General features: G+C 40.5%; 1 protein-coding gene across 1 annotated transcript in view; it reads left to right on the forward strand.

Moving 5' to 3' along the window:
• Positions 1 to 13863, forward strand: part of erich3 (glutamate-rich 3) — a 27821-nt gene extending 13958 nt beyond the window's left edge. The window contains exons 6-14 of the mRNA XM_037674750.1: positions 165 to 323; positions 528 to 728; positions 1810 to 1990; positions 2074 to 2260; positions 7017 to 7237; positions 7312 to 7461; positions 7649 to 7993; positions 9777 to 9911; positions 10832 to 13863. Coding sequence (XP_037530678.1) covers positions 165 to 323; positions 528 to 728; positions 1810 to 1990; positions 2074 to 2260; positions 7017 to 7237; positions 7312 to 7461; positions 7649 to 7993; positions 9777 to 9911; positions 10832 to 13863 — 4611 coding nt within the window. The remainder of the gene's footprint in view (positions 1 to 164; positions 324 to 527; positions 729 to 1809; positions 1991 to 2073; positions 2261 to 7016; positions 7238 to 7311; positions 7462 to 7648; positions 7994 to 9776; positions 9912 to 10831) is intronic.
• Positions 13864 to 13941: the final 78 nt, after the last annotated feature.

The raw sequence follows: 13941 nt of genomic DNA on the forward strand, positions 1-13941 counted from the left end.
AATGTCCAGAGGACCAGATTGAACTTTTTTGGATTTTGTTTTGATGAATAATTGCAAAGCATTTCACTTCAACAGTAAAATAATGCTCTATAGTGTCGTTATTCAGTAAATACACTTTGTGCTGCGATCGTATGAAACAAATTTAAATTCTGTGGTTGTTGTAGTCGACCTCGTCCCGACCCAACACCGCTCCAGGGAAGATGCAGAGGCCGGTGCGCCTGAAGCCGATCCACAGTAACAGCACCACAGCTTCGCTCAGGCGCAGCTCAATTTACAGAGTCTACAAGTCTCCGCACGAGGACGAGCAGCCGTCCAACTGCACCGTGAGGAGCACACAGAAATCATCTAACGTTCTAGTTTTTAAAGATTCACACAATTTATTTAGGTCTTGTTTGCCTTCCAACTTTTTGAGATTATTGATGGTGAAAATATTTAAATCACTTGTATTCAAGTTATTACACATTATATTTAAATGTACATGTTTTAATAAGCTGTTGAGTTTGATCACATTGAATGTTTTTGCCTAGATGGACAAAAAGCCGCGCAGGCATTTGACCACGATGGAGGCCTTTCATGGCACCTCGCCCCACTACCTCCCAGCCATCAACAACTTTTTCACACCAGTGCCTCCAGCAACAAAGAAGAAAGAGGGGGGTGTAAAGATCACCCCCAGCAGCACTATCAGAGGCCGCAGGCTGCGCCCCACCACTTCGCCCAGCGGAGCTGAAGTCAGTAGCCTCTTTAAGTCCTCTAGTGCTTTCTCTGCTATGAAAAAAAATCAGAAACAACTTTTTATTATTTAATGTTGCATATATAAGATGAAAATAAGAGATAGAACTTTATTTATCCCACAGGAAATTGATGCGCCAGAGTTTTAGTACAAAGGAACATACACAAGGAATCACATAAGATATAAAAAGAACAGAGAATATAAAAATACTATATATATATATATATATATATATATATATATAGATATATATATATATATATATATATATATATATGTATATGTATGCCCATCTTTACCCGCTTCTTCCTTTTCGGGTGATGGGGTTCATGGTGCCCATATCCAGCAGTCACTGGGGGACACCCTGGGCAGGTCTCCAGTCCATCACAGGGACAAACGAGACAACCAACCATTCACTCTCTCACTCACACATATGGACAATTTAGAGTTACCAATCAGACTAACATGCATGTTTTTGGTCTGTGGGATGAAACTGGAGTACCTGGAGAAAACCCACATGCACAGAGAGAACATGCAAACTCCACCTAGAAAGGTCCCCGGCCAGGATTTGATCTGGGGACCTTATTGCTGAGAGGTGACAGCTCTACCAACTGCACCACCGTGCATATAAATCAGAGTCAGTGTCAGAGTTTCTTTATTGTCATTCACATCAGATGTGGTGGAACGAAATTGTGTACTCAAGGTCCCAGTTACACCCAAAAACATACAGTATAAAAGGAAACAGTGTGTAAGGATCTATATACACTAAGATATACGCTAAACGCTAATAATGTACAACAATACGGTATATTAAACAGTAGCCCGAACATGAGTCTGTAGTGAGCAGATAGGTTTGAATTATTATGAATTATATTTTTTTACACAACAAACTTAGAGGTGTCAAAATATTATTAGGAATCTTACATCTGCCTTATTTTACTGCACAAATTATAAAATATTTGGAAAATAAAAGCATCGAAGGTATGATGCAAAACAAATACAGTCAGTTTAAATTAGGATTTATAAAGTTAAAGTTATGTCAAACTTTGGAAGCTGAAGTTACTTCTTTTGCCCCTCAGGTCCCTCCATGGTTGAGGAGCTCTGTTCACCAGACCAAAGTGTGCATGAACATGGTGTACTTTGGTAAAACGGTGCACCTCACCAACGACCTGCTGGACCTGAGGGATGAGGTCAAAGTATTTCAGCAGCACTGTGGAGGAGAAAATCTCTGCGTGTTTAAGGGAAATCTCCTTGGGGGAGGTGAGTGTGTGTAAATGAACACAAACCAAACATAGGCCCATCTTACAGGGTCTGGGACTGTTTGTCTCTCTCTTCCTCCTCAGAGACGTTTCAGTTCATCTCAAGGCGACACAGAGGGTTCCCCTTCAGCTTGACCTTCTTCCTGAACGGGCTGCAGGTGGAGCGACTGAGCTCCTGCTGTGAGTTCAAGCACAGCAAACGCTCCCGACTTGGCGGAAGACATGGACACTTTGGTTTTCTCAGCGCGGAGGGGGCATCCCCCTGTTACAAGTAAGATATTCAGGTTTGAAGGCGTGCTTTGGTTTTAAAATCAATTCAAAACACTGAATTATCTACGACCACTTTGTCATGTGGAGGATCGTGAGCGTTAGAAGTTATCTGTTGGGGAATTTTTGTCAAAGGTTATGAATGTTTTTAACTACTATGAGTGAGAATGTTAACTCTGCCCATGAACCATATGTTTGGGTTAGCAGAGAGAGCTTGGTCAAGCTGCAGCGTGCAGCTGGCACTCCAAAGATACCTCTGAGTCTGTGAGCAACTATAAACTTATAAAAACAAGCTTCACACACTGCGCGTGCAGATTATTGTCTTCGTGCATGTACTTCCTGTATATCTGTGTAACTTGTCTTGAAAATCTGTCCTTGCAAGTAAAATATCAGTTAAAAATCTTCTGCTGTCGACTGCGGCTCCTTATGAGTAAGTAAGATGAACGGAGAACATTTTTCTCCAACAGTATCCTTGTTTGTATGGACTAACAGGAAAATACACTCGTGTTATCACTGGGCTAAACCAAAATTAATATATTTATGTCTAATGTGGTCTGAAAAATAACCCAACACATTTGTTTAGACCAGTGGTTCCAAAAATTTGAATATTACTGATTTAAGTTAGCAAATGTAGCTAATAAACATATGGCATCTGTTAAGTTCCTGGCAAAAACCAATGCAGACATGTTCCTGTTTTTAGTTTTCTAAATTGCCTTATAATCTAGTTGTTTTTTTACTACTATTCCTCTTGATTGTCCTTTTGGTTGCAATTTTTTTTGATAGTTTTGATTTGTAAAAAAAAAAAAAGAGAGAGAGAGAGAGAAACTTAAATTTGTATATGCCCAGGCATCTGCAACTTTTCCGATCAAAACAGCCATTTTTACATCTTCATTCACTAAATTAAATGTGTTCAGGGCCGCAACAACCTGCTACAACTCAACTGGTGCCCCGTGGGCCACTTTAGGTTTGTTGGAGGAGACTTTTGTGGCCAGTACGGGTGACATTATAAAGCTAAAAAAAAAAAATCTAATAATTTTTGTAGTGAGTCACGTGAGGTACGTGTCACTTGTTGTATGACAAATATATGAATTATATATGCATACAATATTCACGAGTTCTTCATTTTTCTGACTGTAAATGCCGTGCATTGAATTTAACAGAAATGTGAACGAGAGACGTTATTTATCTTTGACCCATCAAATGAATGGAATCATTTATTTTCAAAATCAAAGTTTAACATCAAACATTTACATTAATTTGGCAAAATATGAAAATAATAACAGACAGTTTCACAGAAAATGAACTTCAAATCACTCGGCGGTGATTTGAGGACTTTGCTTCAGACATTTCTAAAAATATCTGTACTGATTTATGAGAGAGAAGAGTTTAAGATTAAATTGAGATTTATCTTACAGAGGAAATGTGTGAGGGAATTTAATCTGTTTGACCAGAAGTTGCACGCTCCGTCCGATCTCAGCTTCTCACGGTACACTTGGTCAAAATAGAACCATCTACCTGTTGATGATGAATCAGCGTTGGATGTAGTTCCTTTCTGACTCGTTTCAGCGTCTCCGTCGAGAGCTACCAAACCTTCAGAAAGTCGTGCGTTGATTAGCTCAAAACAGAATTATAATCCCCAAAAAACCTCTGGATTCTTCATTGCTCTGAAGCTTTCAGAACCGACTGCACTCTCAATCTTGGAACTCTCACGTTCTCCAGAACTCTCAATCTGTTGTCAGCTCTCATTCTAACTTGAACTGGGCAGTTGTCACATTTTAAAATGAGTTTACTTCCTGTTCAGTTTAGAGCTTTCTGATTCGTGGAAGGACCAGAAAGAGGTGTGTTTTTGACGTAAGGTGTTTATCAACAGTCGAGGTCAGAGAATGAAACTTGTTTAACATACAGAAAAGATTATTGCAGAAGCAGCAGACTTTCTGGAGTCTACTCTTGGTAATCTTCTGAAAAAGTTTAAACATGACATTTCTTCTTCAGTAAACATTTTAGTTGACCGAAGACCAACCTTTCACATACTTACGACAGCTTGCTCATTTCAGACAGAAAATCAAGAAAGGCATATTCAGGTGATTTCTTCTCTGAATGAGGAACAAAAATCATTACTTACTGTTTATGTAAAATAAAAATTAGTAGTTCTTTTCAACCTGTAAAGCATTGAGTGAACTAACACAATTTGATTATCAAAACATTTGTAAGACAGTAATGATTATAAAGAATTGTCTTTTCTGCATGATTAATTCAAGAAAGAAAGTTCATCAGATGGCCCAGACTCATTCAGATCAATGAAAATAACAGTCTCTGTCCATCTGGTAGATTTGAGGTCATCTGGTTCACTACATTTTTAACATTATTAATATTTTTACAATTTAAGACAAAGAAATAGACCAGATTCTTGTAAAGAAGAGGAAAATAGTTTTTTAATAAAAATAAATAAATAAATAAAAAATTACGAACTATGCAGACTCATGTGATTTTTTTATTTTATTGTGGAAAAAATGATTAAAGTATAGAAATAAAACAAAAAATTAAGGTGAGTATTTGCAAAAGAAATGACAGGAAAACTGCTAAAACTCATCCTTTTCTGTTGTTTGTATAACAACCAATACAATTTAGTTTCATGTCAGTTTTGGTCAAAGCTTGAAAGAGCTGCTGCGGAGGGACCAAAGAGCTGCATGTGACTCCAGAGCTGCAGGTTGCAGACCCCTGCCTTTCACTGTTGACATCACTCTTTGCTAAGAAATCAGGTCTCTCTTGTAAATGAGTCCCCGGGGCTCAATGGGATTAACCTGTATAAATAAAGGTTGAATGAAAAATAATTGGTTTGAACAAGAGCATAATAACCTAATAGACTTTATAATTATACAATGTGTGTTTAAGTTTATTATTATAATTTATTTTTAATCATTATGGTGAAAGAAATTCCATCAGCAATCTGTTTACAGTACTTTTAATTTGCTCTGCATGTTGTTAAACATTTAAATTTACTTACATAAGTAAACACTTGATTCAATAACTATTTTAGAGAGCACGGCACAACAAGAAGTAGTGCTAAGCTAGCGGCGGGCCATACAGACACACTAGCTAAGATGCTACAGACTTAGCGCTCTGCTTTACATTACACAACTTAAACTCTTTGTGCAAAATCAGTTTAGTTTTAACAGATCATAACAAGGACAAAATTTATGCAACCAGAAGTTACAACAAATATCTATATAAAACACAAAACAAAGCACAACTAACTTTAATCATTAACCTTTAATTAATGCTTAACGCTAGTTAAAAGCTTTAAGCATTAACCTTTGATTTAACCATTAAGCATAAAACTTAATTATGACAGAAAATGGAGGATTTACCTGCAGTTACCTTTGTACAGATGAACATGTGGTACTTCCTGTTTATCACTGTGGTATTCAGCTGCTCATGAAGTCAGCTGCAGGGCTTTATCATCTTTTACATTTTCCAGACTCAGTTTAGGTTTTGGAAATGGAATAAACTTTATCCCACCCTCTAAAGCAGGATATTCTACTAAACTGCTCAGGGAGTCACAGTTACTGAAAACCAGCAGCTCAGGGACCGGACATCCAGTAATTAAAGTCATTATGTAAATAAACCGGGCAGCACGGTGGCGCAACTGGTAGAGCTGCTGCCTCTCAGCGAGCAGGTCCTTGGTTCAAACCCTGGTCCGAGGGCCTTTCTGGTTGGAGTTTGCATGTTCTCTCCGTGCATGCGTGGGTTTTCTCCGGGTGCTCCGGTTTCCTCCCACAGTCCAAAAACATGCATGTTAGGCTGATTGGTAACTCTAAATTGTCCCTAGGTGTGAGTGAGAGAGTGAATGGTTGTTTGTCTCGTTTGTCTCTATGTGTCCCTGTGATGGACTTGCGACCCGTCCAGGGTGTACCCCGCCCCTCGCACAGTGATTGCTGGACATGGGCACCAGCGACCCCCGTGACCCAAAATGGAATAAACGGGTAAAGATAATGGATGGATGGATGGATGTAAATAAACCAAGTATTACAATGATCTGTTACCTTTTACATTGGTTTATTTTTTTGCATTGAATCATAAATCTAATAAACAGAACCCAAAACCCAGAACTGCCCAAAAAAATCAATCTACTTTATTTTTCAAGGCTGCTGAGTTAAAACTTAGTGGTGCTTGAGCACCCCCAAAAAGAGGCTAAAATCACCACTGGTCATAACAAATACAAGTTCATTTAATCTGGTCTTTTTTCACATAAACAATAATGTAAATGTACATGTTTGTTTGTGGGCAGCACGGTGGAGCAACTGGTAGAGCTGCTGCCTCTCAGCGAGCAGGTCCTTGGTTCAAACCCCGGTCCAGGGGCCTTTCTGGGTGGAGTTTGCATGTTCTCTCCGTGCATGTGTGGGTTTTCTCCGGGTACTCCGGTTTCCTCCCACAGACCAAAAACATGCATGTTAGGCTGATTGGTAACTCTAAATTGTCCCTAGGTGTGAATGAGAGAGTGAACGGTTGTTTGTCTCGTTTGTCTCTATGTTCCTGTGATGGACTTGCGACCCGTCCAGGGTGTACCCCGCCCCTCGCACAGTGATTGCTGGACATGGGCACCGGCGACCCCCGTGACCCAAAATGGAAGAGGCGGGTAAAGAAAATGGATGGATGTTTGTTTGTATTCCTAATGAAAAAGAAAAGGTTAAATTACTTACTACAAGTTAATTTCTAAAAAACTTTTATTTGCCTCCTTTGAAGTTTGTGATTGTTTTCAGATGCATCATCGCGATGGGGCTCGACAAAAAGCCAACTCCTCCACCAAAGAAAGGGAAAGAAGACAATGCACAAGAACAATCAGCCAGTAGTCCATTAGACGCTCCTGAGCGAGACACAGAAAGGACTGGGGACGACGCTGCCTCTGAAACTGGTCCATCACGTGACCCTGAGGCTAAAACCCAGGAACAAACAGCACCTGGGAGAGACAAAGCCAGAGACGGTATGAGACCCGACACAACTAAAGCATGTATCCTACAGCCAGACGAGTTTTCAGTTTGTAATTTTCCTCTTCAGATTATGAAGAAGACTTTGAAGCAGATGACGAAGGCCCTGTAGAAGAGGAAACAGGAAAAGGAGAGAACTCCCCATCTCCATTTAAGGAAACTGAAAAGCTGAATCAAGAAGAAAACACCTCTGAAACTGATACTGATGAGGAGGAGGATGGTGAGTCAGTCTCTTCCTTTGAGCACATCAATCCAAAACAATTTAGCCATTATTTTAAACATTTATAGAAATTTATAGATAATTCACAATTTGCAGAAGTTTATTTTCCTTCATTGAGAGGTGATACTTAATACACTTTGGTGTTTTGAAGATTTAACTTAAAATGCTCAATTCTTTTGCACAGGAGACACAATGTCTCGCTCAGGTTCAAGCGTTTCAAGTGACGACCAGGAGGAAAGTGATGCTGAAAGCGTCAAAGACTCCATGAAGGACGAGAAAGCAGGTCAACTCAAAGAGGACGATCAGGAGGAAGCAGCTGCTCCGAACGATCAAAGTGAGGAACCAAAATCAGAAGAAACTGCAGCCACAAAGGTCGAGACTACTTGTGACAGCGCCGGGGACAGCACGGGGATGGAAATGCCTGACAGCAGCGCCACATGGAGTGTGAATAAACAGGGGGGTGGCACTTCAGAGGACAAAAACAATGAGGAAACTGAAAATGAGACCAAAGCGGACGATGAACAGGACAGGGGTGAGTGTGAGCCTCTAAGTTAGAATGAATAAAATGATCTTCTGTGGAGCTTTGTCCATCATTTTCACACCCAGAGTTAAAGATGAGCACACCACATTGTAAATATGCATTGTAGTTCAGCAATACAGGAAATAATTATACATAACTCTTGGCACAGCATTATCAGCTAAATTCAACAGAATAAATAAAAAGAATAAACAATGCTGTTTACAACTTTATGGTGGAAATCTGTTTTTTGTGTGTTTCACAGCTTTTTTTTCTTGTTTCTTTTGTGTTTGAGATCCTCTGCCTGACTAGTTTTTGTTTAACTTTTTTCTTCTTCTGATTGCAATCATAGTGTTTAAGGATGGGAAAAAAATTATATTTATTTTACTTTCCTAAAGCTAACTTGGAAGTTTGAATTAAAAAAAAGTCCATAAAATGTAAAAAGCTTTGTAGAAGTGTTACCTAACAAACAGTTTATGGAGTGAAATTGCAATTAGAAAAGAGGAAGGATTATATTTACCATGTATGTGTGTGTGTATGCATATATATATATTTTTTTTTTTTTCTTTTTTTTTTTCTGAAAAATGTATTGAACAAAATGTGTTGAAAATGGAGCTTCCAGGGAGGAGTAGAAGAGGAGGACTAAAGAGGAGGTTCATGGTAGGGGTAGAGTGATGGAGGGTAAAGCTCTGCTCTAGAAAGTAGCCGAAAAAGAAAGTTCAAACTGTGCAGCTGTGAGGAGGAACTGCATATTTTTTTAATTTCCACTCAAACAAACGTGTTATGCTACTGATTCCAAGAATATTTTAGGGTTTGGTTTGTAATTATTATATATCATATTATGTTAACAAAAAAACATACTGGTGACTCTAAATGTGTCATGATTGAGTGTTGACTGATATTTAAAATAACTTCATCTGACTCCTGTAGGGTTCTAATCAAGCTAACTTTGGCAAAATTATACTTTTATTTGTTTTAATCTTGCTCGGCCATACCAGATTATTATTTCTTGATTTTCTTTAGAATAAATTACATCACAGTTGATGATGGTGCAGAGTTTAGAGAAGGTGATCTGGTGATTGTAAGGTCGCTGGTTCGATCCTCCAGACCAACAACCTCAAAATGTGTGTGGGATAGGTGAAGCACCCACACCTGCCTCCACCCTAATTTGCCCCACTTTGAGCCCTTGAGCAAGGCCCTTAACCCCATCTGCTCCTCCGGGCACCCTAGACAGCAGCTCTCTGCTCCAAACAGAGGGCTGTGGTAGCTCGGTGGTCTGTGGTTGCGTCAAGAAGGGCATCCGGCGTAAAATCAATTTCCAAGTCTTCGTACAAGTTAGTTCACTGTGGCGACCCCTGAAAAGGGAGCAGCCGAAAGAAGAAGAAAAAAGTTATTTCCTTTTTGAGTCTGCCATTACTTAAAAAAAAATCACCACGAAATTCATTTCTTCTGTATTCATCATTTTCAATCAAATGTGTCTGAGTTCCTGTTGGATGATTTTCATGAACAAAGTCAGCTGTTGATAGATGATGGACCAAAACATATTTGTTTCTTTTGTTTAAAAACTTGTGTTCTTTCTCTGGTTGTACACTTGTTTCTCCATCTTGTTTCACCTTTTGCATGCTGTGCTGATTTGCTTTCTTAGTTTTGTTCACGAATAAGTGAAATAAATTTGTTTCTGTGTTTTGTCTTTGTTTTGATCCTTCATGTTGTATTTGCTCAAATCCAATCATATTTAATGCAACTGTTGGACTCAGTTTCTTTACCACATGAATCATGGGACTTTGCATTTCTCAAGCCAAATCTGTGCAGGAGAAGCTGGCAGAAGCCATCTTGAAGGAGTCCCAGTGCAGCTCTGAGCCTGAACTGAGCGACTCCAGTACAGAGGAAGAGGAGGGGCCCACAGCTGCACACCCTAAACAGGAGAACGAAGGTACTGGAACTACTTTTGTTTTATTTAAATTAGCTAACACTAGGGCTGAACGATTTAGGAAAATATTCTAATTGTGATTTTTTTTTTTACATCAATACTACGATTGCGATTTAATGTGTGATTAGTTTCAATGAACACAAACAATAAATCTGTTTCAGTTGTAAAAAACTCCAGTTTTCAGCTCTGCTGCAACTCTGTTTCTGCATTTTTCGTGTAGCTGGATATCAACTTGACTAAAATGTGTGCGCGACCGCTTATCCATGGTGTTTACCAAAGCTGTAAACTCAGGCTTGGTCACTATATTAATGGGCATCATGTCTTTCACTTTGAACTCCGTTATTGCTCGAGTTATTTCCGCATACAGTTTCAAATTATGTTCATACGGAGTAATCCCTTCGAGCAGTTCGGTCAGTGATCCCTGTCAGTTGGCACTTTACTTACTTTAAGTTGAAGCACTGGTCGTTGGCATTCTAACCATTCAACTATCATAAATGGCTTTGTGGTGTTTTTTAAAGTGTTGATAAAGATGTGTGGTGTTACCTCAAGAGGTAGCAACAGCAGCAAGGCAGGTTCTGCACAAAACATGTCGTTGTGCAGCGTCTTCTTTTTTATAGCTAAAATAATTCCGAACAACGGACGTGCTGCTCCTCTTTGGAACCAAACTTTCAGATGTATCAGCTTCTGTCGAGCCTGACGCCATTGTGAAACCGGTTAAAGCGCAGTTTTTACTTCTACTCCCTGCTCTGCTCACTGGCAAGTCACATAACCAGATCACGTGAACAGTCAAATTGCAGCCTTTGTGATTAGAACATCTCGTGTTAAAATATTGCAATATTATCGCAAATGCAATTAATCGTTCAGCCCTAGTTAACATGCTACACAACACTTTTAAATACTTTTTCTGCAAATTAATCCCCCAGAAAATCTCTTTCTTTTGTCAGAACAAGAGCAGACTGTTGTAGAAGAGACAAAACTTGAGGAAAAAGCTACTGATGAAGAGGCACGGGAACTGGAAGAGTCGCCTGGAGCAAAAGAAGTGGATGTGCAACAGCCTCTTGACAACAGTGAAAGCAACAAAGACGACAAGGTCAACGAGGCTGAGGGAGATGAAAGGGCTGCGGAGGATGAAGTCACAGCAGAGCGAGATCAACCTGAGGCATCTGGTGAAACCCAGCTTCATGTAGACAACGAGAACATGGCACAAGATAACAAGACTGAAGATTCCTTTGACTTAAGTAAAGCTTCTGAATCTGAGGCTTTAGAGAACGACGAAGGAGAGAAAATTGTTGTGGAGGCTGTCGTTCATACTGATGACATGGGGCAAAGGGCGAAAAGCGAAACAGAGGATGAGTCATCAGCATTCGAGCTGAACAAAGAGACCGATGAGAACACTGAGGCGGAGGCGACAGCAGCTAGCGAGACAATGGACATCAAAGCAGAGTCCTCGGAGGAGCAGGAGGCCCTCAGCGGAGGAGAGGTGCCTGAAAGTGATGCAGAGAGGAGGCAGCAGGCAGACAGCGAGGGCAACACAGCAGCACCAGAAAATGAAGTCACAGCAGAGGAATCAAGCAGCTTGCCTGAAGAGGCTGGAGACTGCACAGATGAAAAGCCAGCAAACAAGTCTGAGGAAACCATGAAAGATGAGGGCGATGAAGATGGAATTAAAGAAGCAGCTCAGGAACAAACGTCAGAAACTGATGAACGAAAGGATGACAGCGAGCAGGAAAAGTGTGAGCAGGAGGAAGAGAACATGGAAATAACTGCAGAAGTACATGAAAATACAAACGAGCCGAAATCTGAGGAAGAACAAACTCACCAAAGTTCAGAGATAACGGGAGATGAAAACATGCAGGGAGCAGAACAGATCAACACAGAAGAGATTATTGGTGAAAGTAAGGAGGATGATCGTTCTGACAAAAACACAACCAGAAACTACAACGACACTGAAGAAGCTGCTCTAGATCCTCTTGATGAGCAGAACAAAGCTGAAGATACCAAGAACACAGAAGAACAGGAAAAGACTGATGAGGGCAGTGAAAGTGGAACGAAGGAACCTGAAGCAGGAGGAGAAGAGAAAGAACAAACAGTTGAGACAAGCGTCGCTTCTGCAGAAAAAGACGACGGAGCAGGGAAATCCGAGAAAGACGAAAGTGAGGACAAAGTTACAGAATCTGAACATGATGAAAAACATGAAGAGAGAAAAGATGTAACTGAGAGAGAAGGAGAAGAGATGTCTGAGATTACAGAGGGACAAGAGAAAAGTGAAGATACGGAGGAAGAGAAAATAAAAGCACGTGTTGAAAATGTTGCTGGGTCAGAGGATGTGTGTGACAGTGAAGCAGCCGGTGAGACTCAAACAGCTGAGGGGGTGCAGAACAGTCCACAGCATGAAAGTGATGAAGAGAAACGTGCAGGAGCAAGTGGAAGTGGAGAGGGTGATGATGACAATGGAGACATTCCTTTAGCGACTGACAGCAGCCCTGATGAGGACGAGAAAGAAGCTCCAGCTAAAGAGGAAGCTGACTCTGAAACAGCTGAACAAGCCGAAAAAGAAAGAAAACCAGAAGAAGCAACCGAAGAGGAGAGCGCAGAGGTAACTGTGAAGTCTGGAGAAACTGCTGAAAAGCAAGAGGACAACATGTTTGGTGCAGCTCCTGACACTGATCTCTCTGAAAGCGGCACCAAAGAAGGTGATGACAGTGTGGCAAAGCACAACGAATCAGCCGAACAAAACACAGAGCTGGAGACGTCTGACACAGAAATAAAGGAAGATCTTTTATTGGATGAGAACAAAGGCGACGAGGAAACGGGAGAAGAAGAAAAAGGCAAAAAGGCAGACCTGGACCATAAAAACAAGGCATTGGATTTGATCAAAAATGACAATAACGTTGAGAACATCAGTGAGGTTGCTCTTTCAGAAGATCAGGAAAGAGCTTCAGCACCAGTAGAAGATGATGGTGCTATGGTAGATCCGGAGAAGGCTGAGTCTGTGTCGGAGAAAAACCTTGAAACTAGAGTCGGGACTGAACTATCTGCAGCTGATGGAGAGAATAAAGGAACAGAGGAGGCCAGTAAGGCCTCAGATGAAGGAGTGAGTGTGCTTCTCAAACCTTCAACACAAAGCAATGTGGGGGGAGACACTCCAGAGGCCCTAACAAACAAAGACAATACAGATTTGGTCACAAGCTGGATACAAATGCACCAATCATCAAGGTACTTTGAGACATTTGTTGAGCCTTTAGAAGATCTGCAGGAGGACGTTTTAGATGTTAAAGTATCCAGCTTGGATTACAAAGAAACACCAATGGAGCTGCTGAAGTCAACAAGGATGTTTGAGGATGAAGAAAAATCAAAAGACAAAGCTCAAATAGAAACTGGGGACCTTGACAACACCCAAAGTGATCAATATGAAGAGAAGACCGAGGTAAAAGATCTGGTACCCAGGGAAGAAGATGACCAGAGTAGTCATGGTGGATCTGTGGATAAAGACGGAGCTGAAGATGGACCAGCAACAGAAACTCATGAGGAAAATACATTTTCTAAAACAGAAGTAGAAAGTGTCTCATGCTCTCTCAAAGCCGAGAGTGTTTTTGAAAACCAAAGTGTTAACGCCACCAATCTTAGATCAGATCTGAGTGCAGCTGACCTTCCATCAAAAACAAAAGAGCTTCATAAATCAGAGAGTCTGGATGAAACAGACAATCCACTACTTCAGGTCACGCAAACAGCCAAGCTGTCAACGCTGAAGCTGGATGATGGAAGCAAAGAGGAGCTCCAGGGTGAAGGTGTCCAGCCTGACACGTTTGAGGAACGTTTCAGAGAGAAGGGGGACATGCTCATCAAACAAACATTCAGTAAAGACCACCTGAGCACATTCTCAGTGGACAGAGCACTGTTTGCTCACACCTCATATCCTTTACTGACCACTTCAGGCACAGACAGCGGTCAGTAAAGACAAAGAAATACTTTGTTTTATTTAGTTTTGTAAAAACTAAATATATATATATATATATATATATATATATATATA

Source organism: Nematolebias whitei, chromosome 3 (assembly GCF_014905685.2).
Source record: "Nematolebias whitei isolate Nwh7 chromosome 3, NemWhi1, whole genome shotgun sequence".
Taxonomy (NCBI): Eukaryota; Metazoa; Chordata; class Actinopteri; order Cyprinodontiformes; family Rivulidae; genus Nematolebias; species Nematolebias whitei.